We start from the raw sequence: 27,989 nt of genomic DNA, 5'->3' as shown, positions 1-27,989 counted from the left end.
TGAGGTCTGTCACTGGCACAAAAATCTTATTCTATGCTCTCCAAAAAAAAGTGAAATTTAAAAATTCACAGTGCTATGTTTTGTGAGCCAGTTCCACCTTTTTCCAATACTGGTAATGCGGTGGTGAATAAGAAGCCAAACTATGAATGTTTATAAAGATAAATGGCAACATCAAAAATATGCCAAACTCTATAAATGGAAAAATAAAAAGCCAAGGATGGAGTACCAACTGGGGAAAGCCCCCCCAGGGGTCCCTGAAGCCTCCATGTTCACTTTATGCCAATTACTATGTAGTGATTACATTTATTGGAAATTTGTTTGTTGATACTCTATATGCATCACTAAAGCATACTATAAAGAGAATTGATAGGGGCCTTAAAGCAACACCTAATCTTGAGGCCCCATTTTGTAGAGGGGCCTGTTTTACCAGAACAGATTTGTTTCTCACTAATTCTAATAAGTAGCCACCTAACTGAAGGCAACGCCCATCTTGTTTTGCTTCTATTTCTATCATTTCTTTTCCTCTACTGAATCTAGCATGCTAACCAACTAGCACCGTCCCGTCTCATGATACCGCTTTTCAATACTGTGTCACTGTAGCGTCCGGTCTGTCCTCAGTCCAACATGAGAGCACATTATGACATCTTGCTTTGTAAATTCAACAGTGTCTCACTCATACTGTCAGTCATGTATATCTATACGAGTATGTATCTGTATATCTCTTTTTTGTCAAATAAGTATTGACAACTTTCTTTAATTCTGTAGGCCTGTTACTGATGAGAAAAACTAAATATAACCTCAGATGTAATCCTAAAACTAACTGTAACTGTAATACAATCTAACTTATTCTTAAATGACTTAATAGAGGTAAATCTACAGGCCTGTGTTTTCACTGTGTCTGTACAATGTTGGCCCTTCAATGAAAAATAGTGGAAAAAAGCTCATGCTGGAAACTGATTGCTGACCCCTGGTATAGGGGTGTTGATTTGACTGTGGTGATGACTGTGTAAAGAAAGAGAAATTATAACGTTTTCCTCCTCTTCTTGAATTTACCATTTACTATCAATTAAACTATGACATTCATATTAAAACTTGGCTGTTAGGGCTCAGGCTTCTGGCTGGAAAAGTTACCTCCTCGCACCGACTCACTGAGTCCTGTAGGAGGCAGTGTGTGACTGCAGCCTCAACTCAGTAGTTCCAGTCCTGGCCTCGGACACCATGTGTCCCACACTGCAAACTTGTTGATGTGTTAAGAATTCCTGCTGTTAAGGAGTGTATGATTGTAGTGTAAGTGTAAATGAATTACTTATTCTGTAAACCATTAATCTATTACAACATTAAGATAAGAAAATAGTTTATGCACACTCACTGACTAAAACACTTTATGATCCATGCACACTAGATCTAGATCCGAGCGCATCCACGCCCTAAAGTTGAGACAACTCTTATTGGTAGGCACACAGCCAGCGAGGGGTGGGGCAAGGCAGTGATTAATTAGCATACCTATCCAGGCTCATAAAAGCACCGGCAGCCGCACCTGATGCTTCTGAGAGCATCAAACACTCAGAGGAAGAGAGGGACTGGAGAGGAGAGGGAGTTGAAGTAAAGCTCAGATTAGAAAAAGCAAGTACAGGCAAGTTCACTCACCTCACAGAGACACACACACACACGCAGGTCCGGTGACCGTTTCCAGCCTGTGCGTAAAAGCGCACAGCCAAAAAAAACTTAGCGCTCTCCAAGGACACGGCTTCCCTCCACCTCTTCCTCCTCCTTCCTCCAGCTCTCCACGATCAGCGGTGCTTTTGAGAATTTGCCCCGTTTGTGACTCTCACGCCCGGTTCTGCTGAGTTGTGGCCCGTCCGATCCAGAGACCCGGGTCACCCATGAGGCTGGAGGCCGCAACCAGGATGGATCTGTTCAGGAAGCTGTGGAAGGCGAGGAAGCTGATCGTTGTGGTGTTCATCCCGCTGTCCCTGCTTCCCCTACCGCTCATCCACCCCACCAGCGTGAGTAAAAGAAATCATTAAAATATGCATGTTTTGTTATATGCATAATAAATGGAGAATACTAAAAATATAAAACAGTTTACTGTCACCACTGTCAAATGTATGACTATTCTACTGGAAACCAAAGTCAGTTAATTTCCATATTGACCACCACAGATGCACATAGGAACATTTTTAAAATATGTAACATGTAAATGTAAGTTTTATTTTGCAGACAAAATATCCAGGAATTGTTCCCAGAGTACCACATGGTTACATACTATTGTAATATATCATCTATAATATTAAAGTATTATAGATGATAAATGTTCCAGTGTGCACTAGAAAGGCATGCAAGCTATATAAGTTACTATAGTTGTCTGACAGAGAGGCAAAAACAGCAAAAACTACAACATACATTGAAGTGCCATAAATGTTGCTTATTACAATGTTGTTTTTTATTTCAAAACTTATAATTTTGAGTTATTTAGTCAGGTAACATTAAATATATAAGCAAACAACATAGTTTAATTTCAGTAAATACCTAGAAAACATCCGATACAGCTGTAAATAAAACCTCCAGTTGATGTGTTGATGTCCCTCCTGGCTGCTGCTAATGGTTGTAGTGTCCTGATGGGATTTTGGTGTGTGTGTGTGTGTGTGTGTGTGTGTGTGTGTGTGTGTGTGTGTGTGTGTGTGTGTGTTTGACTGCGTGAAAGAGAGAGAGAATCAGTCAAAAGGCACACTGTCTTCTGTTTTGATGAATGCTTGTCCCGTGCTGTGCCGACCATCAGCTGAGGCTGTGTGTGTGGAGAGGAGATGTCGCGACATGTTGATGAGATGGAGATCAGTGTTCTGCTAAAGAGCAAAGAGGAAGAGAGGGGGACAGAAGGAGAGAACAACTTGATACTCATTCAGGTTCATGAGTCTCTCTCTCTCTGTTATTTTCCTGTGCGTTGTAGCTCATGTTTAAGGAAATTTCCTGAGACGAATGAATCTGCGAAGCAAACAATAGGATTATCTCAATCTGCACAAATCCAATCTGTACAAGCATTCACCTTTTTAAAGGAAACTCGTCAGTCTGTGTTGCCAAGACTGTCTGTACTGGTAACTCACAAGCTGAGTAAAGTTTTGTTGCGGCATGACTCTGTGAGTCTCTGTGTCTGCCACACTGCATTACACTAAACTAACAGAAATTTCAGTGTAGATTAAACATAATGTTGCTGTTTGGTGAATTTGAGGAGCGAGCTGCTTTGTTGTGTCTGAGTTGTTCTGTTTGTAAGATTTTGTTATGGATCACAGGAACAAACTCACTAAACGTGCTCTTATACCAGATTACATGATACCCACAGGAGGCACTTTTGGCACTGTGTATCATATCCTGAGAAAAGCTCGACTAGGATCACATTCTCTGCCACCAGTAACTAACAAACAGTGACGAGCAGCAAACTCCAATTCACCTTTCAAGATGACTTAAGAATGTTTTTCTACAGCCTTTGGTCCAAATGTTCCTCGTTAGCCCCAGTTTGTGCTTTTCATGGATTACCATTACATTCAAGTCACGGCTCAGCATCTGTTTCTCTGAATAACAAACACCCGAAGATCTCTGAGAAACACAGAGGGTAGTTACAGCTATATCCTCAGAGACTAAACCATCAGGAGGAAAATATATGCCTCTTTTTCCTAATACAGACAATGGTAGAGGGGAATTACATCTCATATGAGAGCTCAGTCTGTACAATGTAAACCAAAATTTGAAAAATAATGTTTATATATCAGTTATATTTATACAAATTACATTTTTGTTTCTATACTTTCATTCAAAATAAGGTTAATATTTTCTGTTTTTTTACAAAAAGAGCAAGTCCATGTGTTATTTCTGGTGGTTTGGATTGGAGAATACAGCTGAAAGGAAGAGAAGAAAGGGTTAAAAGTGGTTGTCTTTGGAAGTACTTTCATGCTTTTAAATGACCTTAATCTTGGTATATATATTTTAGAGAAATTGTTACTTACAGTAGCTCATGTGAATCTTAATTTACTGGTAATTCATGAGCAACACCAACTGTAGCCAGGTGCCCTTTTGTGTCACACACCAAAAAATCCTTTTCATTTATGTAAAATTAATATGTCCAGTGATCAACTAATCTGTATTAGTGCTCACTACTTTACAAATCATTGATCAACAGTTATAAAAGTGACACATAACACACACGATTTAAGTTCAAACTTATTTAAATGGCCGTGTCAGGTGTGTTTGTTTTGGCTCATATTCTAATAAATGATAATACAGTCACATGTAGATGTATCAGTGCTGGTAGGTGTGCATTAATGTGTTGTGTACATGTATTAGTTGTGCTGTGTCACAGGTGTTTGTGCTTCTTATAACACCATTAAAATTCAAAGCAAGTGTTATGTGCTCCATCAGCCAATCAGCACTGTCGCCCAGGAGCCTTGCTGTTATGTCAGGGCTGGTGGTGGATGTTTGGCAGGAGTAGGCTGCACAGGATGAGGCCAAGAAAGAACAAAAGAACAAAAACTTGACTACAAAGAAAAAGAAAGAAACAATCCAAGCAATTAAGTTATATAATCAACCCACCACCATGCTGGATTTTGGCCCCCACGTGGCTTGCTTACGACACCAGGGACCCCATACTGCGTCAGGAATGTGACAGGGGTTCAGAGTGACACTGTGTGTGTGCTTGGAGTGGTACTGTGTCCAGCTGCAGCAGGGCAGAACATCTGCTGGATGCAGTCAGGCCAGGTCAGAGAGAGGTAGAGACAGACATGCAGAGCTGATGGCAGATATGCTTAATGTCATGCAGAGTCATGCTTGTGCCATTTTGCATCCCCATAGAAATTCATGAGTCCGGGAAGACATGTACATGGATACACACAAATATTCCTTGTGGGATTCTACATTACAGTCCATTATATATAATAAAGGATTATATTATCTAATCTTATTTAAGTTTTAGGTATGCTTGCAGTGCAGCTCTTAGGTTGGAAAAGACAGTCTGTCAGTTGGTCCACAGCTTTGGTCCAGACTGAAATATCTCAACAACTATATGATAAAACCAGCTTTGTACCAACTTTGGCAAACATCAACTTTTTATCTAGCACCATCATTGTACTTACTTACTTGCTAATCAGTGAATGTCAGCATGCTAACATGCTAAACTGAAATCTTGAACTGGGTAAACATTATACCTGCTTAACACCAGCATATTAGCACTGTTATTGTGAGCATGTTAGCATGCTGATGTTAGTGTTTAGCTCAGAGCATTGCAGTTGGTTATCTAAGAAAAGGATTATGAGCAGTTAACATAATGGAAATCATCATATATCTCTATCTTCATGTATCATTATAAGATCAGATCAGTACTGTATGTGCCATTTACTGGGTAACCATGAATGTGATTCCATCTCCTTACCAAGCATTTTTGCTTTTGAGGGTTATTTGTCCATGCAGAGCATGTGTGTGTGTTATCTATTAGTTTAAAAAGTCATTTGGTCCTCAGCTGAGCTCCAGAGCAGCTGTGACCTTATCTGCCAGGAGTCTTTAAGCCACTGTGTGTTTTTCCTAAAGACCAATCATTTCTACATCCTAAGTTGACCACTGATAACAGATAAACTGATGGGACAATCAATGGGCTTCTGTTACATGTGGAGACAGAAACTGTCCTGTCAGCTGTAAAAACCTGAAGTTTTTAGGTCATGGAGATATAATGAAAATCCCTGAAACCATATCTGGCTCCATCAAAGTGACAGACTGGAGAAATGCTGGTCAGTTAATACTGTCAAATATTTGCAGGAACACTACGACACTGATGTTAATGTGATTACGCTAACACATTTTATAATTAGCTGAGCAGACACTACATATAACTTGCAAACATGCTGACATCATATCAAAACCAAATTGGCTGAATGATTAATTTACAGAAATTTATATCACGACCATGTAAAGTAATTGTCTCTTACTGGCTGGTGCGTGTCAGTTAAAATCATATATGTGGATGTTTTATGCCTCCAGAAGTTGTAATCATAAACCAAGTAAGCTGAATTCGTATTTGCAGCTCATATAAACAACAATTACTTTACATACTCCTGAATGGTATAGCATTTTAGTACTTTAGCATTTCTTCTTGTGCTTCATAGACTTCAACAGAGTATTGAAACAAGCAAGGAAAGCTAATTTTGTTCAGTGCATAAGATCAAATCCATAAGAATTAATTGCATTGTTACAGATTTAGTTTGAGGGCATTCATAAGCCCTCGGATTGAACTGCATCCCATACACTTGTAATGTACTGGGTTCTACCCCAGCCTGAGATCTTTGTTGCATTATGTATTATTGCATATGCAACACACAACTGAGAAGCTAGTAGCTCCAAATGGGAAGTGCAGGAGAGAGTTATTTTTCATAAGTGCACAAGTCAAGATGGATAGTCTTCCTTATACTTAAGACAATAGTGTACATCCATGTTTTGCTATTTGGTCTTTAAAATGTATGTACTGTGTTGACACCTCGGAATACAAACTGTCTAGCGGTAGCTAATTAACCTAGTGTAGTAGCAGAAGAAAAGAAGAATGCTAATGCTGTTATGTCAGAGTGTTTGTGTGTATATGAGAAATTATACAATCAGAATCCTCTCTGGCTGTGGTATAACATATGGTGCTCCAGTTACACATGGATTGTCAGTAATGAGTAGTGTCTGCAGTTAGACATAGTGGTTATTAAAATAACAATTTGCAGCCATATGGCCAGGACTGTTGCTTTCCACGCAAAACATTAATGTGAGATGGAAAGATGTGATTGTTTCGGAAAGCTACTTTAGGGCTCAAAACTCTCAGCCTTGGCAGTGTTAATGTAGTGCAACCTGCCAACACACACACATACACACACTCACAAAATCACACACAAACATTGTCCATTTCACCTCAGGCTCTCCAGCATCACATTCTTTTGCAGCCTCAAAAAATCAAGTGAACTTTTGCCTAGATTTAATATATATTCTCTCATCCACTGTTTACTCCAAAATGTCAGGTAGCCTAAAAACCTTTTGACGTAGTTACACCTTTTCTTCTCTTAAAACGTGTTCTCTTGAAATAAGACAAAAACTCTGATGTGTGTGTGTTTTTTTAAGAATGATTTCTGGTTACTTCACTCGTCTACCTGCTTCTTGCTTAGAAGCCCATCTTAAAACCAGGTCTGGCCTCAAAGCAAACACAGGCTTTCGTCCATTAGAGTACCATCATGTATTGATTCTGTTCCCTGACACGTCTCAGTATAAAGTCTAGTTATCACAGAGGTTGCCACAGCGACTCAGTGATACTTACCTCTCTGCTTACACAGCACTTCAGCTTTAGAAGCACAGATGAATGTCTGAGGATCTGATTGAAGCTTCTGTCTTTGTGTGGCAACTGTCTTCTGATAAACAGACCAATAATCGATGATCAGTGACTGCTGAGTCAGGCCACCTCTGTCCCTATCTGTCCATTTGTTCTTTCTTCCCTTATGCCATCTCTCTTTTCCTCTTTCCATTCTTCTCAGTCAACAGTTAAATCCTCAACTCCTTATCTTTTTAATCCTGTTATCAGGCAGCTTCCTCACTTACCTAATGTTTCTTGAATGTGAAGTTGTGTTGAGTCAGACATGCTGATTAAAACTGTTGTCAACCAAATGGAAGCAGACACTGCTGATGAGCAAAAACATTATTTTATTGTATTTTTTAATATTTTTAATAATTTATATTTTTAATCATATTTTTTTCTCTATAAAAAGTTGGTATTTGTCCTGAGGGGATTAAAATTGTTGTAATATTTTCTTTTGGTGAGGCCCTCTTTCATTATGAACCCAAACACCTTGTTCATGTTCTCAGCCCAATCCAACAGCTGTGTGCCTAATGCCTGGAAATGCCTCTTTGGTTCTTGCCAAATCCACAGGCTGTGGCTTTAGAATGACAACTTGTGCTATGAAAGCCAAACCAGTGCTTAGGGACAACTAATAAAAACAAGCTGTCAATCAGCTGTCAACCTACTCAACCTTTATGTCTTTGTGAATGATCACTTCCAACTGTAAGTTATACATTCTCTGCTGCACAGAGAGAGACTAATGAAATTGAACTTTGACCTTCCATCAGTTCCAGCTGTTGTACAAGCGTCACACATTGTTTTTCGTATTTAAAAATTGTGACCAAGACCTGCTCGAGGTTTCTGCCTCTTAAACTTAGTGTTTGCTCATGGTGGGAAGTGTTGGGTCTCTCTCTGTAAATATAATATAAAGAGTTGGTCTAGTTATGCTATATGTGAAATATGTCTTAAGATAACTTCTGTTGTGATTCGGTGCTATGTAAATAAATTGAACGGAACTGAATTGTTTGAATATTTCCCACTGCAGGAATTTTTAGAAAGAAAGGTCATAATTTACATTTCTTTTCATTTATCAAATCAGTGAAACTTGTAACATACAGTAAACAGTTGTCAGCAAAGATGCATATAGCTTATAGGGGTCCTATGTAATGGACTAAGCAGGTGATTTATCACATCAGAGTAACTGATTTCTAAGACGTCTGTGGCCTGAACAGCTGTGAGGTCTGAACAGGTCTGGACACGTTTGATGCCGGGGCCCTGCAGCTAATTCTCTCCCTTCTGGGTTTATTAATTTGAGATTAACTGACCTGTTACTGCAAGATGTTATACTGAATGTTCTTCTTACGTAAAAGTACTACAAGTTCACGCAGCATGTGGCAATGGCGGGAACTGTTTACTAATGTGGGCAGACAAGACTAAACAAACCACTGTCCAAATATTATATTAAAAACAGGTGAAAAACATGTACAGGATGGACACATTTCATGCTGCATTCATTGTCTTCTGAGTAATGTAAAAGGTTAATAGAAGTCTTACTAATTTTCATAAGGTCCTAATAAATGTCACAAGACTCCTCTTTAGTTTTTAAGGTTGGGGAGCCTGTCACTAAGCCCACTGGAGTTGCGACAGAGCGGCACGAGGGTCTGGTATGTCGATATTATATAACCATAACCAGATTAATGCAACATCGGTGTGTGTGTCTGGGTGCAGAGTGTGTGTGCAGCCCAGTTGGATTCTGAATACAAACCACACTGTACACTAACATTTCTAATAGCTGAAAGTGCCTAAAGGAGCAATGATATTTTAGTAGACTCTCATTGATTCCTGGATCATTTTAAGATGTCAGGCCTTCAATATGTTTCTAATATCACTTTTAAGGTGCTTTTTGTACATACATATGTCATGTTAAAAATAATTATGAACCTTTCACAATATGACTTTGCCTGTCATGACCCATTCCCAGTGTTTCTTGGTTTTGTTTTGACATTCACCTTACTTGTGTCTCTTTTGTGCTTTGACTCCCTGCCTTTGTTTCTTTCCCACCTTTTTTCAGTCTCACCTGTGTTCCATCAGTTAATTACTTCCTGTGCATATAATCTTGTGCCTCCCCTCTTAAGTTGCCTGAGTACTGAGTTGATGTCAGTTTAGTTGTTTTTGTGGAATTTATTGTGTGTGAGATCTCCTGCGTGTTTCTGTGTTTACTTGCATCCCTTGTGTTTGGACTTTCATCCCCTTGTGTTTTGGACTCACCCTTGTCTCCTTTTGGATTTGTTTGCCCTCACCACCTCCACCACCACCATAAGCTTTTTGTTTTCCCTTTGTTGCAAAAAATCTCTGGACTGTTTCACCACATACCTGTGTCTGCGTTGGGGTCCTTACCCAAAACCACAACATGGACAAGAATATTGATACACAGCATTAAGATGGACGTGGGGGGTAACAGCTAACCTAGCTTACTAGTTGTTTGATTTCTTGTTCTCATTGCCTGCATTGACTCATTGTCTAGATATGTTTACTTTTAAATTGCTGTGCTGTGGAAGTCTGAAAAAGAAGCATGAACCTGTGTGTTTTCTGATATTATAATAATGAAGCAGGCGATGATGCATTCAGTATTCATTTTCCTGCTTGCAGGAGGCATGCTGTGCCTATGTGCTGATGGTGACGGCAGTCTACTGGGTGTCAGAAGCCGTTCCCTTGGGTGCTGCTGCACTGGTTCCAGCCTTCCTCTACCCGCTCTTTGGGGTGCTCAAGTCAAGTGAGGTGAGTCTCTGTCTTTTTATCTGACTGTATGTTTGATGTTTTTTAAACTTCATTTGATTTGGTGACATCAGAAACAAAATTTGATCAAAATCACATTTTCTCAAGTAAATGAACCTCACACAAAGGTAAGAGGTATAGACCCGACAGCTGTGGAGCTACAGTTAAGTACTAACTACAGAAAACAATGTTCACGTTTTGTTTGGAACTCATTAGCAGCGCAGTCAACTTACTTATCTGAGCTTTTTTTGCTAAAAAAATGCCTGCCTGCTGGAAACCAAATTAAAATAAGTTGAAAATCCTCATAAGACTATAGAGTCAGGTGATAATTTTTGGTGGGTTTATCACTGTCAGATGACACACAGTTATATCAATCTTTAACAGAAAATAAAAATTCATTTTGTCCCCTCTACCCCCTGCGCTTTCCCCTCCAATGTTCAAATTAGGTTGCCACTGATAACATTATCATTTCACAGTGACTCAGTGAATCAGTGTGAAATGAAAAACTACCTTGTAAACAGCACAGTCTGATTGCTTCAGCCCAAATAATTTGGAAAATAATCAAGCTGAGATGGAGGTTTTCAATTTTAGCTGCAATATTGACAGTTACTTAGGTATTTTACATATTTTATGACAAGTTGCTTCCCTATAGTGTCACTGGTGTGTATACATATACATATGAAATTAGAGTGGACTTTTGATTAATAAATAAATAACTCTGATTGGCAGTTTCATACATGATAATGTTGTACAAATTGATTTTTCATGTCCTGCAGGCTGGTGTTCCTTCCACTGATGCCATCAAGATACTCAACAAATCAGAAAGTCAGAAAGGCCCTTTGTGTGTCATTTGGGGGCAATTGTTTCAACACCTCCCCACCCCCCTTTCCCAAATAAACTCTGTTAGCCTTAATCTAAATAAGCCTATGCTGAAATGTAACTGTTTACTTGGAGTACTTTGAAATTCTTCTCAATTTACATGTTGCAGAACAGAGCTCATTTGATGACTGAGGATACCTGTTCCACACATACTGTTTGTAATAAGATTAATGTCACAGTAAAGGAGGAAAAGGGAGAGAAACTCTTGTGTTATTTAGGCCAGGCGGTAAACTGTGTTGGGCTTACCAGCAATCACAGACTACCATGCATGCCGGGATATCCGGTTTTTACAACGTGTTACTGTGCTGGTAGAAAGAGTCAGCTGATCTGGTTGCTGTATATATGGATGTACAGTAATTCCAGATCAGAAAGAATATGGGTGAAAGGCCTCTTTGTGTTGTGAACTGCATTGAGTATGCTTCAAGAACATAGTCCACTTGCATGTTTCTGTGTGCTTTTAAGTATGTGATGTATCTATGTTTCCATCAGGGTTTTTGCAATACAGTGTTACTTGCTTTATTACATGTCAATGTAAACCAGAGGCGTCGTCACTCAGCGGTAAAGGTTTTATCAACTATGACTTTGTCATCCTTGTATACCCTAATCTTGTAGCATTCACACATGCCTACACTCAACCACTCACACACTTTACCACCCATCAGCACCACTGTCAGGCTCTGTCTGATGCTCTGCCTTGGTAAAATTTGATTGGGTTGCCAGATGATTACAGCCAACAATGCCACAGTTTTTAAAAATACTGGTAACACAGTCTTAGTTTCCTTTCCATTAACTCCCCCTACCTCCCCCCTTCTTCACCTCTCTTATCAGTGTTACATAAAAAGTGAGTTGTATGCCTCATGTGACCAAATCGCATTGACAAACAGTGACAAAGCTGCCTGTTAACACTGCTGTAAGCCTCTTGCCATGGTGTTCCGTAAATATGCCAGCAGATATCTTTATGCAACATTTTTAGTCTATTATGGTACTCCCAGTCTCCCCTAATACCTCCAATTTCCCACATGAACCCACCAATGACTACTGGCAGGATGCCTGTATGGATCATTGCTACATACAGTATATACAACTCAAATCCTTCACTCATTGAATTAATAATGCTTATTCCTATTGGCTACTTAATGCTGAGTTGGGTTTGTAAATGTGCTTCACCAACTGATGAGCTGAGAAACTATTCAGGCCACTAAGTCTTACAGTCAAATATAAATGCCCTTGCAGCATTTGTCTTTTCAAACCTGGAGCTCATGTCTCATCTCTCTGAGGCTTACATTAGTCAGCAGTGAGCATTAAACTGAATCATTATTTTTTCTTGTCTAATTCTCCTGTCTAGTGAGATAACAGCAAATGTTCTTGTTGCAAAGCTACTCTTAAGCCTCAGAAGCAGTCCTACTTGTCTGATATCAGTAGAAGAAGAGAAATATCTGGAGCTGAAATAAGTTGTTGATTAATTAGTTTTTTGTTATAAAAGTTAATAATCGTTATTTGCATTTGTATCAATAACAGTACAATCACTTTCAAAATACCTGAGTGTTCATCCACTGAGTCCATGGAAATGTAAAGAGAGGGAAACATGGAGCTGTGTTTGAAACAGTCCAGCAGGAGGAAGTGTAGCAGGTTTTAGGTGAGAGGTGAGGAGACGCAGGCTTATACAATGCTGTGAGGCCGTGAACCCTGCAGGTGGGAAGTGGAGCAGATTAAAAAGAACAATTGCCAAACTGTAAGTGTTGATCCAAACCAAGGAGGGTGAAGTAGGGAAGTGGGTGAAGGAGGGAAAAACAAAAGGCCTCATGACTACTTCCTGTCTCTTTAGATCTAATTCATTTATGAAATTGAATTTTGTGCCATCAAGAGGAATGAAATAATTATTTTGAAATGACAGACTTTTATTTTGAACTCAAACATACAAATATGTGTGTGCGTTTGTGTTCAGGTGGCTGCTGAGTACTGTAAAGACACCACTCTGCTGCTGATGGGAGTCATCTGCCTGGCAGCCTCCATAGAGAAGTGGAACCTGCACAAACGCATCGCTCTGCGCATGGTCATGATCGCAGGGGCCAAGCCTGGCATGTGAGCGACACACACACTTTGAATCAATACTCTGGCTCTTCTCACACACACGCAAATTTGCACACTAAATCCTGAAAAACTGAAGTTGAAGATCTGAAGAGTGGCCAAGACCCATGCACATCAGTCAACATCCCTCTTTCTATCTCATCCAGGTTGGTGCTGGGTTTCATGTGCTGCACTGTGTTTCTGTCCATGTGGCTCAGTAACACGTCCACCACAGCCATGGTGATGCCTATAGCTGAGGCCGTCCTGCAGCAGCTTATCTGCACTGGTCTGGCTGACAACCACGATGACTCTGAAACCGCTGAGGCCCCTGAGGATGACAGCGGTACGTCTGGCTCTGTCACTACAGGGGGAGGTCACAGAACTATAATAAAGACTTTAACATTTAACAGATGTTTATTGCAATGCTACACTTGTGACAGACTGTGTAGATTGATAACTGGGCTCATCAAAGTAAAAGACTGTTACGCTGTCATAATGAATGTTGTTGTCTACAGCTGTTTCAGACAAAGAAGACAACTTGGACAAGAATCAGTTGGAACTGCTCTATCACAACAACAGGTACATGTGTGTTTTTGTGTGAACATATATACTGGTGTACTGGTGATAAATGTTTTTTTCCCTCAATTTTTCACCCATTTTTCTTTTCAAAATTATGATTACCAGTGCCCACTGTGTACCACAGTCCCTGACACTGCCAGCTCCAACTGTTGGTCTGGAGAGAGTGTAGACTCTCTCACAAACTAATTGTTTTATAAATAACCAGGAACATCTTTCTAAGTTACTTTTTTTGTTATCTGTGAAAACAGACAAAAACAAAATGTTTGGAAGGTGAAAAGTTTTGCCAGGATAATTTCTCTAACTTACTCTAAAAACAGGTGACTGAGGTAGTGGTGCGCTTCAGCCTCTTGTGGCCAAAATATGACAAAACAAAAACAATTTTTTCACCTGGTTAAACTTTTTTTTTTTTTTTTTTCATTTAAGTCATAAACACAGAAAACAATTTAGATCAGACTTAGAAAACTGATACCCAGATTTTTTTTTCTCATTTGCCTCTCAGGGTTTTTTTTTTCTTTCTTTCTTTTTTTTGGACTTTTACTTGTTGTTGTTGTTACATTGTAAACAGCTTTTCAACAATAACTTCTCTCATGCTTTTGATTCTTGTTAAATGAGTTAAGAACCTCACATTGTTGTTGTTAATTCTTATTACCATTATTTTTTTTTCTTATCTCTCCAGCAGTGACTGCACTAAACAGGAGCTTTCTACATTAAGTGAGGTGAGACCCCTGACGGCTTTGTCTTAGCCAAGTCACTGGTAAAATAATTAACAGCAGAGCAGGAACAATCTGTGTTGTTTCTTTTTCTGTTCTCAGGTCCAGACTGGAGAGGTAAATGGTTTGGGTCTGAGGCCAGTCTGTCACCAGGGCTTCATCAGACAGACCAATGGACACCTGCCGCAGGTTAGGAACATTTTATTGGAGGGTAATGAGGCTGGTGTGTGACAACAAGGTTGCTGGAAACAAGAATGAGAAACACTTCCCTTTTTAATTACCAGTTACAATCAATTAATGTCAGGTACATTTTCCATTCATAAACAACATTCTTCTCACTCTCCCTCAGGTTGCCATTGAAATCCCCAATGTGAAGCGAGTGAAGGCTAGGAGAGACTCCCAGTATCCCACCAAGAGAGATCACATGATCTGTAAATGCCTGTCACTCAGCATCACCTACGCTGCAACCATCGGAGGACTCATCACCATCACCGGCACGTCAACCAACCTCATCTTTGCTGAGCAGTTTAACACGTAGGTACATGTGCACACACATTCACTTGTGTAATGAGTTAAAATCTCTTGGGTTGACATGTATCCACCATCCACTGACAATTAAAATAGATACTAAAGCAGATTTTAAAACCAATTCCGGACTGGTATCAGAGAGATATTTTGGTCCACTGTTGGCTCAGGATGCCTGCAGACACCATTTCAAATTCTAAGCATATTTACAGCTTGAGTGATTTCTTGGCTGCTGTGCTGGTCGGACCAAAACACTTCACGTTAACTCAGTGTCTGGGGAGCACACGGGGTCTGAGATCAAACTAATCAGCCTCTACAGCCCTAACAGAGCCGATTTCCTCCAGCTGCAGCACTAAGCCTGGCAGAATGGCCTCCTTCATGTCGCAGCTTGTTGGACAAAGGTCAGGTTTTGATTCTGTGTGTATGTGTGGGTTTGTGTGTGTGGTAGTGGTTGTAATCCTAAGGTAATATTATCAGGAACAGAAACCAGTCCAAGCAGTGAATATTAAAATATCAAAAAAAAAAAAAAAAAAGTTTAAATGATTGTGAGTCAATTCAGTCCAAAAAACGTAAATTGCGTGTGAACATGATGCAGTGAACTGAACCTTCAGCCAAAAACAGGCTAAGCTGGGCTTCATAAATGAGGGGCTCCTGGGAAATAAAGTCAGCGTTTGTGTGTATGTGTTCAGGTCAGTCAGTCCAAGTCCTTGTCTGCAACACTCCATGCTAGTACGAAAAGGCTGAGCAATCAACTTGACCTCACAATATACACACATACACAGACACGCTTTGACAGGCAAACTTGACCTTGTTACTGAGGTGAATGATAAATCTCAGACCTTTCAGGGAAACTATGTTTGACGATACCCAACAGTAAACAGGATTTGGTTTTTACAGGTTATTTACATTTTATCATAAAACCAAACCCTGTACAGATTTTATTCATTTTGTTTTTTGGTTTACTTTTCAACCCCTGTATGGCATTGGTGGTCGGTCCACTCTCCTGACTTTTTCTCTAGTGCCATCTTGACATTTATATTTTTGGTTTCTATCACTCTCGGATGGATAGCCATGAAATTTGGTACAGATAAGCATGGTGCCCTGAGGATAAATCCTAAAGACTTTGGTGATCCCCTGACTTTCCTTCTAGTTCCACCAGCACGTCAAATTAAATAACAACGCCCATTGTTCATTGAGCTTCAGGCCCTTCCATCAGTCCAACATCTTTAGGCCCTGGCAGGCAAGAGTGACTGAACAAAGAATTCTTTAATCCAATCAGCTATTGCTCCATATAACACATATGCATGAGTTGTAGCACTGGGGGCAGCACCACACACTCTCTCACAAAAGTGAATTCTGTGCATGGAAGTCTTGCACTTAATGCAGAGCTATAGCAGAGAGTAAGGTGCAGTCATACAAACATTGGTTTCGATAACAAACCACAAGCTATAATTTACTTTTTGTAGGGATTATATCACTGGTTTGGAAGCACTGTTGTAATTGGATTTAGATTAAATTTGATTCTATTGATTCCCACTGTTTTTTCTTGTCTTACTTTTAGTTTTTGTTATTTATTCTGCAGTGAATGATCAATATACTGTAAATGAACTCAAACTAAGACTGATATGATGGCTGCCTGAGGGCTATTGAAGGGAGGACAGAGTCATTTCTGCAGCACACACATCATCATCTCTGTCACCTTTACCCTGCTTACTGTCTGTATAGCACAGCACTCAGTGAAGCACGTCTGAGCAAACACACTTTATCACATATGGAGATTTAAATAACACAGCAGTGTAGATCAACAGTGGAGTGCTCTGTTAGAGTTCAAAGTGCACAGAACATGAATGGCCACTGGTGCACAGTCATTTGAGTCGTTGGTACTGACCCCCATGATGGGTTTTCTTTTCTTTATGCAACAGAAAATAACAGACTTCATCTGTGAAAACATTTCTTACTGTGCCTCAAACTGACTGTGACTTTGATGACTTGTGTCTTGTGGCCACTGCTGTCCATAATGTGGAGCTTTCCAGGAATTAACTAACTATAGGCAGTGGTAATGGTGGCAATAAACAGTGCTGACAGATACTCTAAACATTAATTTACGGCATGCTTATTTACTGTACATTAGTGATATTATTTTCCACCTTCTTTCCTAATATATTTAGCTTCTTTCATGTTTTGGATTTGAGAGGAAGAAAATGAACTTAAGTCAGATAAATCTTCCCAGCAGCCATTGCTACATTGCACTGCTTCTGTGTCTCTTTTAGTCGCCAAGTCGCTACAATCTGTCTGTCACTTGTGGCTTTGCTCTGAGTCGCCCTTTTGTCTCCAAAAGCTCACTTCAAATGGACAAGTACTGGTCACTCTGTCCCTTGCAGTCACTGAGCCTGGAGGATTAAGAGGACTTTGTTAATACTTGCTTTGCTTGCTATGTTATCAAGTCACAACCAATTTCAGAAACTATGACAGAGGATACCTGTATTAATGCAGTATATTTGAAAATACATGTACTGTTATAGGTAAAATAATGGATTCTTATCAGACATTAGAAATGTGTTTTCAAGTTGAAGTTACTGTACATCTACTTAAAAAGTTGGGCATGTAAAATATTAGGAACGTTTGATCAAGTACTACTTTTTAGAGGACACCCTTTTTAAAAGGTTATTAAGTTCTTACTAATGCTTTTTTAATCGTTCATATTTTACTAATGCTAAATGAATCCATTAAAAGCCATTAATAAGAACTTTTGGGTTGTATGGTTAGGAAAAATCTCTCTAGCTGGTCACTCATAAGTCAAGTCATTAATTGGAGACCATGAGATTCTTTCTCAATTGTAAATGTTGATAATTTCTTAATAAATTATGTTTCGTTTGGATTCTTTGGAGCTGTTTGTCAGGGATGTCAAACATCACATGTCTTATTGGGGAAACTCCACAATAAACTAAAGAGCTACAAGACAACTTAAGTATTATGCTGGAGCAGGAGAGACACCAGCAAAAGAGATTTTTCACAACCTAGCAACCCAAAAGTTGCTCTTAGTAATGGTTTATAACTGATCCATGAAGCATTAGTAAATAATTTATTGACAATTTAAAAAAAAAAAAAAAAATTAAATCACTTAATAAAATCTCTATGAAGGGTGCTTACTCTAAAGTGATACTGGTGATATTAGGTGGGTTCAGGTAAATTTCCTCACTGATTTTCCTTTAAAATAGAGGTGAGGTAGAAACACAGAAGATTAAAACAAATCAATTTTTAAGAATTAATTCAAAACAGCAACTGCGATGAATGTCCAGTGACACACTGACTCCTGTTCTGTGGCTTCATAAACCAGGTCACACTGCGGTTATCCCTGCTGGCTTTACTGTCACAGCACAGAGCAGTGATACTTACACTCACTCACCTCTTATCAGAGTGGATAGTCAGCTGTGCTGCTGCCCAGATAAGAAGATGGAAATGACAGCAGCTGTCAGTCAAAGCAAACACACACAAGACCAATGCAGGGTCAAGATGGAAAGCTGATGGGGGTTAAATGGTTATTTTTAATCCTGACAAGTTCCATTTCTATCACCACAAAAGCTCTCAGTGGTCATGAAGTCCAGCCTTTAAAGACTGTGTGTAGTGGTTAAACTTCAGTAAATCACATGTCAGTGTGATTGGCTAGTACAACTTTTTCTCTAAATTTAGATTACATTTCTCATCAGTGCTATTCCTTCCAGCTATCATTTCCAGGTGCCATTGGATAAAATGTTAAAGGACACCTAACAACACACACCTACACGCAGACATCCTGATCTAACACTGTGACTTTCTGTGTCTCTCCAGTCGTTATCCAGATGCCAAGGTGATAAACTTTGGCACGTGGTTCATCTTCAGCTTCCCAATCGCCATTATCATGCTGGTCCTCACCTGGCTGTGGTTGCACTTCCTCTTCCTTGGCTGCAAGTGAGTGTGTCTGTGTTTTGATGTGTGTTTCTTTTGCTGTAAGTTGTTCAGCTAATAGTCATATTCATATGTGATTATGGTGTATGCGTCTGACTTGTCTACTTTTTACCATCTTATCATTATAGACTCATGATAATCCCTCTGTCTATAATTCAATGTTGAACTGTGGTGCCATTTGCTGAGTGTGTCAGGTTACTGTGTGGTTGATGTTATTGTTGTTGTTGTTGTTGCTGTGTTCAGCTTCAGGGAAACATGCTCGCTGAGTAAGAAACGCAAAACCAAGAGAGAGATGCTGTCAGAAAAGAGGATCCATGAGGAGTACGCAAAACTGGGACCCATCAGGTGTGTAATTATTACTGTCTGTGTGTGTGTCTGGTTTCTTTGTCCTAGCTTTCCTGACTTGATGTCCCTGGAATCTTTGAGGTTGTATTCATGGGAGTATGGTCAGTTTCTGTGGGGACTATTGGTAGTGCGATGGTAATGGTTGTAAAAATCCAAGAGTTTAATGTCAGGGTCATGGTGTGAATACTTTTCAGTAATTATTAGGACTGCAAAAGTGTCTAGCTCGACATGCCATTCAAACAGATATAAAAAGTTTGTCTTAGACATTTAATGTAGTAAAAGCCCAAAAAACGTTTAACGGCCAAATAACAACGTAAAACTTGCTTGCAGTAACCTTTGGGTTTGTATTGCTTTCTTTTTGAGGACCAATTACAGTTTAAAACCATTATATTGAGAACATTTATGCATTTTGAGGACATGTTGACTGGTCCTCACTTCTGTTTGAAGGTTAAAACTTGGTTTTAACATTAAGATTACATTGGGGTTAAGCATAACAGTTAAAGGAGCTATCTATATGTTTTGTTATTGCTACATGGGCAATAGCATTAACAGCTGTTTACTTACCAGTTAAGAAGCAATGTGGCAAGTTAAGCGTCAAACTTGACTCCTTTACTCACCAAAAGCTGCCTCCAACAGTGGAAAGTAATGGCAATGTTTTGTTTGTAGTTACATCACTTCTTTTCTTATACTGAATTTATATAAGCAGCTAGCTCTAGCCCAGCTGACCCATCTCATCACTTTCCGATAGCAACCCACTGTAGCATTCAGGGCTAAACTGAAGAAGTAGAAACCTCTTGTATTGTAAACGCATTGATGGCTGAAGCTTTTGGCAACCATCACCACCACCTGTTCCTAGCAAGAAACCATGTTTGGTGGTGGAGAAAACTTACAGATAGCACCTTTAAGGTTAGGGTTAATGGCCGAAGAATGCACTAGGTCAGTGAGGATCCTCACAAGTATATAACGATGTGTGTATATGTGTGTGTGTATTTTACTCACATACCCAGACATGGCACTGGGACATTCATGTTATCACTCATGTAATTGTTGCTTACCGTCCTTTTGTGGTTTCTCTGTATATGTGTGTGTGTGTGTCTGTCTGTCTGTCCCAGCTACCCAGAGGTGGTGACTGGTGTTTTCTTCATCCTGATGACTCTGCTGTGGTTCACCAGAGAGCCAGGTTTCGTGCCTGGCTGGACGTCTCTCTTTGAGAAGTAAGTAGCCATAATGTTGCGACACACATCAGACAGTGATGAGTGGTCCGGGTTGTCTGTAACAAATAGATGAACACACACTGTCACACAGACAGAAATGTGTGCACTGTGACTACACTGTCATAAAACAAAGAAGATTAGGCTAACATAGTGAATACTGAAACAGTAAAAGACAATAAGAAGAAACCTCCTCCTCTTTTTCTCCATCTTTTAATTTGTGCTTTATGTTCCCCCTCTCAGGAAAGGCTACAGGACTGATGCAACAGTGTCTGTCCTCCTTGGCTTCCTCCTCTTCCTTATTCCTGCCAGGCGACCCTTCTCTTCCTCCTCCTCCAGCTATAGAGACACAGGTCAGCACCATCCCAGCACCGTCCACCTGGCAGTTTTTGATTTACCTATACTATGTTTGGTTCATCTCCCAATTTAAAAAAAGGGAAAAAGAAATACTTAATTCAAAATAAGTAGCCAGAAGCTTTTGTCTCAACAGGCCCCTGTTTGTGTTACCAGGTTGATTTATTACCTGTATGCTGCAGGTTCATCAGGTCAGAGAAACCTCTGATTAAAGTTGAGGAATGGCTCAACTTCAGATGCTGGTGTTTTCCACAGTTGTGCAACAGCTTGAAAAACACTGGAAAAGTCTGACATTTCTTGCATTTCACTGTTTCATGCTGCCCAGCACATGATGTTTTAGTGCTGCCACTTCTTGATCTACTAACCTCCAAACACCAGATGTAGTTCAGGCATGTAGACAACTGCAAACTATACAGAACCAGTCAGAAGTTTGGACACACCTTCTCATTCAACAGTTTTTCTTCATATTTTCTAATTTTCTACATTGTAGATTAATATTGAAGACATCAAAACTATGAAAGAAAACACGTGGGATTGTGTAGTAAACAAAGTGTTAAACAAACCAGAATATGCTTTATATTTTCAATTCTTAAATGTAGCCACCTTTTTGCTTTGATGACAGTTTTTTGAGCAGTTCTTGCCATAATATGGATTAGAACAGTAGTTGAAAAGGACTATTCACTGTACAGAACTGTGTACCAACCCTACCTCTGCACAACACAACTGATGGTCCCCAACACATTAAGAAAGCAAGAAATTCCACAAATTAACTTTTGACAAGGCACACCTGTTAATGAAAACCATTCCAGGTGACTACATCATGAATCTGACTGAGAGAATGCAAAACTGTCATCAAAGCAAAAGGAGGCTATTTTGAAGAATCTAAAATATAAAACATATTAAGGTTTGTTTAATACTTTTTTGTTTGCTACTTAATTCCATATTGTTCTTTCATAGTTTTGTCTTCAGTATTAGTCTTCAGTGTTAGAAAGCAATGGTAATGTTAACTGTTTTGCTTCTAGTTCTATCACTTTTCTTCTACTGAAGTCAGCATGCTAATGTGCTCCCTCTGCCACTTTCTGATAGCAACTTACTGTAGCATCCAGTTTGCCTTGAAGGATTAGCTCTGGTCAGAGGGTGCCTTCTAATATCTTGCCTTGTAAATGCAACAATGGCTAAACCTCTTGGGAAGTGACCATCACCACCACCTGCCCCTAGCAAGAAACCACATACGGCAACAGAGAAAACTTACAAATAGCCCCTTTAAAGCCATAAATATGTTGCTAGTTTAATGCTTGTGAATAATAACCATATGTCTGTTAGCATCTGTGTTATATAATTTTTTTCCTGCATTTTAAACCATTAGTTGATGATTCAGAGTCTGACCCCCTGGCTCCCATGATCACCTGGAAGGACTTTCAGAGACTGATGCCGTGGGAGATTGTCATCCTAGTGGGAGGGGGCTATGCTCTGGCTGCTGGTTGCAAGGTACTATGCATGTGTTTGTTGTATGACAGTACTGTACCATTTTAGGGGTAAACTGAGGGTTAAGATCCATTTTCATGTTCAAGATTAGCCTCAGCATATCTCTTGAAGGTCAGGGGAGCTTCTAGATTGTGGTAAAAGCTATGAAGAAACTACAGAATAGTTGTGAACATAGCTGACTTCAGAGATTTCCGCCAGGAGCTCTGATCTGTTACTATGTCACACACGATCTTGAATCAAATGAGGGATGTCCGAGCAAAGGAGCAGAGTTTCGGGTAGACATTGCAACACGGGGGTGAAAGACTGACTGTAGCATTTGAGAATGCTCACATGTATTTTGTCTATACGTGTGTGTGCAGGTGTCAGGCCTGTCAGTGTGGATCGGCAGACAGCTGGAGCCCATGAGTGGTCTTCCTCCCTGGGCCGTCACCCTGCTGGCTTGCCTGCTGGTGTCAGCAGTCACAGAGTTTGCCTCCAACCCAGCAACTCTCACCGTCTTCCTGCCCATCCTGTCTGCACTGGTACGACACACACTCTTTCACACCCTTAGTCTCAGAATGAGGACTGTCCACTGTTACTGATCATCACAGATATCAGGTAAAGGGTGAGCAGGAATAGGACAGTTGTAGACAGTGGTTTTGAATGCAAGTATGTCTTCTGCAGTGGGGGTCGGTGAGGTTAAAATAACAGCATTACAATGACGTTGCTGCCCCCATGTGGACTAAAAGAGGTAATGTAATGTCCATGTGTTGTCACGAAGCATTATCAGCCCACACGGCACTGATAGCACTCCCTTCGATAGCTCAGTTGGTAGAGCGGAGGACTGTAGTGGTTAAATGCTGATATCCTTAGGTCGCTGGTTCAAATCCGGCTCGAAGGAGTTGTGGTTTTCCCTCTCACTTGTAAGTCTCTGGAAGCAGTTTCTTGTGACCTTTGACCTCTTACCTGTTCCATCTGTCTTCCTCTTCTTCGCCCCTTTTGTTATCCTCCTTCCTTCATCTACCTTTTCCTGTCTTCCATCATTTTCCGCTCTACTCTGCCTTTCTATGTCACATCTCCTACCTCACCTGCTTTCATTTTGTCCCATTTACCAACTCTCACTTTCTCTCCTTTCTTTTCCCTTTCTCTCTTTCTCTTGTTCCTTTTATTGTTTCATTCTCTTCCCCTCCCCTTTGTTCTGCCCCCCCTCCTTCCAGTCAGAGACTCTGCACATCAACCCCCTCCACACTTTGATCCCCTCCACCATGTGCGTGTCATTTGGGGTCATGCTTCCAGTTGGGAACCCCCCCAACGCCATCGTCTTCAGTTACGGCCACGTGCAGATCAGCGATATGGTACGAGACACACACACACACACACCACACACACACACCACACACACACACACAAGTCACATGCTCCATCTGCACCTGCAGCATCAAAAGGCTCACATGAGGATTTATTTTTATTTCTTAACTCTTGGTGAACTGAAAAAGCTAAAGCTGATACTACAAACACTCTCACGATTTCTGGCATATTTCCCTTTGGCTTTTATTTTGTCTCTGTAGTTGTCTTTATATCCTTTATTTCCCCTTTCTTCTCTAGGTGAAAGCAGGATTCGGGGTGAACCTGATAGGTGTAGCAGTGGTAATGTTGGCCATAACCACATGGGGCGTTCCCCTCTTCAACCTGACTGAGTTCCCAGCCTGGGCAATGGCCAGGAACGTCACTGGGAGCTTATAACTACTGGTGTCATGGGGCCAGTGGAAAAAGAGGGCATGAATCAGTAAGAGACAGAAAGAGAGAAAGAGATGTGGCAAATATTTCTTTGTGGAGAAACAACAAGAAAATGACACATGGCGTGCCAAGAGGATGGTCCTGCCAAGAGTTTAGCCCTTTCTTAGACTGATTAGACTGGCTCTGATGGAGGAAGATGGGTGGAGGGAAGGACAATAAGAAGAGATGAGGAAAAAACATTATCTGTTGCTTAGATTTAAGAATTAGAATTACATTTTAATCTGCCGTAAAGTGACATTACAAGGAATGTCACTGACTGGCCACTGGGTGGAGCTCTGACCTCCAACAAAAACTTTTTTACCTCCATTAACAAAGTTTGATGGAGATTCTTTTTTCTCCAAATCGCTGAAGACATCACTAAAAGCTACAAATATATTTGAGGTGATCAACAACTGTTACTATTATTATTATTTGATTTATGATAGGAAAAATGATAAGTTATGTCTTTAGAATCTGCCTGGAAAGAGTTATAGCCACATCATGCCTTCTTCTGTGGATTAGCTGGTATTTTGGTAGAAATAAGCTACGTGGCCTTTGTAGACAAGCCTCTTTTTACTGCATGCTTGCTGAACTTGTGCTGCACTTAAATGTATTGCTCTTTCACCAGATCACATACATTGCAACATAGTGAGCTGGTTTATTCTCACTTTGGTTACATTTTACAGTGTAACAAAAGAGCTGACTGCTGTATTAAAACAAGATAAATGCATGAAAAGAGGCTTTTACTATGGCTGCTAATGTACTGTATCCATAGAGCTACTTATTATCAAGCCTTTCAGATGTACCCAGTATGTTTTCATAGGAATCCATATGATCTGTTTCTAAAAAGATAAAAGCTTGGTGTATGTGTAGCTACAAACTAAAAGCTGCTATCTGCATTGTTATGGAAATCTAGGTCTTGTGACTGATGTCTTTACCAAAGCTGATTTTGTGCCCTGATATACTGTGAACATGTTCATATTTGTTGGCCACACTTACTCCAGGTACCTTGCAGTACAACTAGGGTATTTACTACATGCCTATACTACAATGTTAGTATAACTGTCTCTTGTAACAGTGTTAGTGCCTTGCTGTAACCTCGCCTTGGTTCATTACCATCCTCCTTAAATCATGGAAACCAATGGTTTATGTGCTTTTTACTGAGCTATGTCCCTGCACTTGATTCTATTACAATGTCAAGAATGTGTATTGTACTGTATGTAAGATATAGAAAGTCTGGGACTCATACCGATTTGATGTCTGAGCTTCCCTCTTCCCGTATTGACTATTTTTTCTCATTTTGCAGTTTGAAAGGCTTGAACACTAAGACACACTCCTGCCATTATTCTGAGTATTCAGTAGGGTGCTTCAGCCTGTTTGTCAGATGCTGCTATTCTGTCACATTGAATACATTTAAGAACTTTAAAGTCATGAAATCAGAGAAAACTTTACAAGCTGAGGTCTTGAGTTACACCAGTATAATGATTTTTAACCATATATTAGCTGGTAGAAAACACTTCACCAGACTTTTATCAAGTACCAGTAGCTTCAGTAATTATCACAGAAAGTATATATTTAAGAGATGTATTTCTTTAGCATGTTAAGCAACAGGATGAGCATGTTTGGTATTCATTTGTTGTCACCTTGGAGGTGGGTCTTTTCTCCTGGCACATGAGCACAGAAAGAAATGCAGGTTCAGGAGGCTGCATTTATTTTGAAGGCAGCATCCAAAGCATTTAAAGAGAGAGTGAGTGAGCACAGGGTTGTATGGTGCAGTATTTTGTTCAATCATCTGTCAAATCACAGCAACTGTCTGTTGGTGAAAAGGTTTGCACATAACATTCACTGTACCGTGCAAAAATGTAAAAGATATCCTTTATATTTTTACACAAATTTTAAATGTAATTTGTGTCTTTTTTTAATATCACTACATTATAAAAAGAGGCCTTAGTGTAGGCAGAATCAGAAGCCTACATTTGTCTTATGTAATTTATTCAGTTCTACTGAAGGTTTCATACATCTTGATGGTGTTGCAGCAGTGACCTTTGACCCAGGGGCCACACTCCTTTGTAAATACATGCAGATTTGTAATATAATGTGCCTTTGCCTGTTTCCAAATGAGCTGTAATATTCCTAAATTATGTGTTATACCTTGATGTTTCATTTATATCCAACTCAGACACTAGAGTTAGGATGATACATTATACATGTACAACAATAAAACCACTAAAACCACTGAGTTTATTTTATTTATACACAAACAACACAAACGCCAGTCATGCTAGAGATTTTGCCTGATGAGGCACTTTCCTGAATTAAAAAAAAAATAAAATAATAAGTATCAGCTATTAGTAAAGATCAGCTTGTATTTGTTTGTCACCCTTGTATAATTTATTGATCAAGACTCACTGCTGGTTTGTATGCACAAAAACTTCATTCAAACCAAACAACAGAACAACACTCACAGAAAAATAATCTTGGACAGTATTAGCATGAATGCTGAAACAGATCCAGTGTGTGTGTGTGTGTGCTTGTGTAAAGGCTGCATTAATGGTAAGTATTACAGCATAATTTAAAACGTGTCCACAATGCCAACATTACATTTAACTTTCAGGTTAAATTAAAAAAACCTAAACTGGATTCAATAATTGTGGATCTTTAGTTTTTCCTGTTTCTTTTGTTACAAAGCATCTTAGACCAGTTGGTTAACATGAGCTCATACCACATATTTATGAAAATGAGAGCTGATGCAGCTTTTGTCTTTGTACAAATAAATAATGATAAAGGTGACCAAGTACAGTACTTGGTCCACATTCAAGTTAGAAAACTGCTTTCCAAGTCCTGCACCGGCCCAGTCCTGGCCCTGGTCTGAATGAGGCCAAAAGTCAGTCAGTCTGCAGATTTTCACTGTCTGCTGTCCAGTTGTTAGGAGGGTTGCCGGGGGCCCTCAGCAGGTGTGAAGCCGTCTGTCTCCATCTTCTCCTTGTATTTCAAGAAGTCTCTTCTCTTTGTGAAATATTTCACCTGCCAGGGAAAAGGAAAAGATTAGCAACAATCCCATAATATTTCATTTCAAATTCACACAGCATTCACCTTAAAGAACTACCTGCTTGCAGGGTGAAAGCTGAAGCCTAATTTTAGTAGTAACATTTAAGTGATGTGTGCCCTTAAAAGGATTTCAAAGCATTTGAGTCATTGTTTACAGGACTGACTTCTTCCTTTCTGACCTAATTGTCTATACCAAAGGTATACCCCTGACTTTACTGTTCATAGAATGTAAAAAGAGGGAATACTTTACCCACTGAGCGGGACATTTTGCCTCAAATTCACTCTGGAACTTCTGGCAGGATGCAGCTTTACCATCATTATCATCCAGACATTTCCACAGCTGGTCCCTGGCATCCCAGCATGCCTTCCTCTGTGCTGAATTTGGAGCTGTCATCGCTTCCTGAATCTTGGAGGGATTTCACCAGTGACAAGGTAGGATGAGTAAACAGAGGCTGCAGTGGCTGCTGCTCTAAGAAAGTTACATTCAATCATACACAAAAATACACTAACCCATGCTTTTAAACTTCTCAGTATAGTCGGTTATTGTCAGTATTGTCCTCTGACAATTTCCATGAGGTTTACACTGGAAGTTTATAATGTGAATGTTCGCCCTCACATCACCCTAAATAGACCAATATCTTAATTTGACCGACGTGTGTAGGTTTAGCTTGACATTAGACCGCAAATAATTAACTTGCAATAGCGTTCATTTATGTAAAAAGGAATTAAGCTGATAGTAGCTGAGTCTATTACACAAAAACACAAAACTCTTACTCACTGAATGAATGAAAGGATAAAATCTCCTGGATTATTTCTTCGTTCCGACAACCGCTGCTGTTTGCTCCTGTCACTCCATAAAAATCAGCGTGACACTGTTACTATAGTACGAAAAACAGACTTTTGTAACCACTCTGGTCAACGCAGTACTTGGCAGTGTGAAGGACGCACACAACAGCGCTTCCTTGTCGCTGC

The 27,989-nt window shown here is 39.8% G+C and overlaps 3 protein-coding genes and 1 non-coding gene across 7 annotated transcripts in view; 2 read left to right on the top strand and 2 right to left on the bottom strand.

Moving 5' to 3' along the window:
• Positions 1-1,732, bottom strand: part of zgc:162331 (uncharacterized protein LOC793007 homolog) — a 34,777-nt gene extending 33,045 nt beyond the window's left edge. The window contains exon 1 of the mRNA XM_018684314.1: positions 1,648-1,732. The gene's annotated coding sequence lies outside the window, so the exon portion shown is untranslated. The remainder of the gene's footprint in view (positions 1-1,647) is intronic.
• slc13a4 (solute carrier family 13 member 4) lies at positions 408-26,204 on the top strand. Of its 2 annotated transcripts, none has more exons than XM_018684310.2 (16): positions 408-2,006; positions 9,989-10,117; positions 12,939-13,075; positions 13,228-13,403; positions 13,576-13,639; positions 14,319-14,355; positions 14,452-14,538; positions 14,699-14,883; positions 18,703-18,822; positions 19,063-19,164; positions 20,277-20,378; positions 20,619-20,728; positions 22,096-22,217; positions 22,574-22,735; positions 23,411-23,548; positions 23,799-26,204. In XM_018684310.2, the coding sequence occupies exons 1-16, from the start codon at positions 1,884-1,886 to the stop codon at positions 23,934-23,936; spliced, it is 1,932 nt and encodes a 643-aa protein (XP_018539826.1). In that variant the 5' UTR covers positions 408-1,883; the 3' UTR covers positions 23,937-26,204. The 2 variants fall into 2 exon arrangements, with proteins under 2 accessions (XP_018539826.1, XP_018539825.1); XM_018684309.2 differs by having other exon boundaries at positions 1,445-2,006; positions 14,316-14,355.
• trnay-gua (transfer RNA tyrosine (anticodon GUA)) lies at positions 23,007-23,094 on the top strand. Its single transcript is given in 2 exon segments — positions 23,007-23,043; positions 23,059-23,094. It is a non-coding gene; the product is annotated as a tRNA-Tyr (tRNA).
• Positions 26,201-27,989, bottom strand: LOC108888348 (cytochrome c oxidase assembly factor 6 homolog). 3 transcript variants are annotated; one of them, XM_018684318.2, is made up of 3 exons: positions 27,796-27,989; positions 27,268-27,486; positions 26,201-26,993 (listed from the first exon to the last, which is right to left on the bottom strand). In XM_018684318.2, exons 2-3 carry the CDS (start codon positions 27,409-27,411, stop codon positions 26,895-26,897), a joined length of 243 nt encoding a protein of 80 aa, XP_018539834.1. In that variant the 5' UTR covers positions 27,412-27,486; positions 27,796-27,989; the 3' UTR covers positions 26,201-26,894. The 3 variants fall into 3 exon arrangements, with proteins under 3 accessions (XP_018539834.1, XP_018539833.1, XP_018539832.1); XM_018684317.2 differs by having other exon boundaries at positions 27,268-27,481; XM_018684316.2 differs by having other exon boundaries at positions 27,268-27,423; positions 27,796-27,988.

The sequence above is a fragment of the Lates calcarifer genome, linkage group LG18 (assembly GCF_001640805.2).
Source record: "Lates calcarifer isolate ASB-BC8 linkage group LG18, TLL_Latcal_v3, whole genome shotgun sequence".
Lineage (NCBI taxonomy): Eukaryota > Metazoa > Chordata > Actinopteri > Centropomidae > Lates > Lates calcarifer.
This window is presented reverse-complemented; position numbering and strand designations above follow the sequence as displayed.

Bases quoted from the DNA above. Each gene is read 5' to 3' on its own strand.
- slc13a4 (XM_018684309.2), top strand. From the start codon at position 1,884: ATGAGGCTGGAGGCCGCAACCAGGATGGATCTGTTCAGGAAGCTGTGG. The intron at 2,007-9,988 runs GTGAGTAAAAGA...TCCTGCTTGCAG, and splicing joins CGCTCATCCACCCCACCAGC to GAGGCATGCTGTGCCTATGT. The intron at 14,884-18,702 runs GTAGGTACATGT...GTGTCTCTCCAG, and splicing joins TTTGCTGAGCAGTTTAACAC to TCGTTATCCAGATGCCAAGG.
- LOC108888348 (XM_018684318.2), bottom strand. From the start codon at position 27,411: ATGACAGCTCCAAATTCAGCACAGAGGAAGGCATGCTGGGATGCCAGG. The intron at 26,994-27,267 runs GTAAAGTATTCC...TTTCCCTGGCAG, and splicing joins CAAAATGTCCCGCTCAGTGG to GTGAAATATTTCACAAAGAG.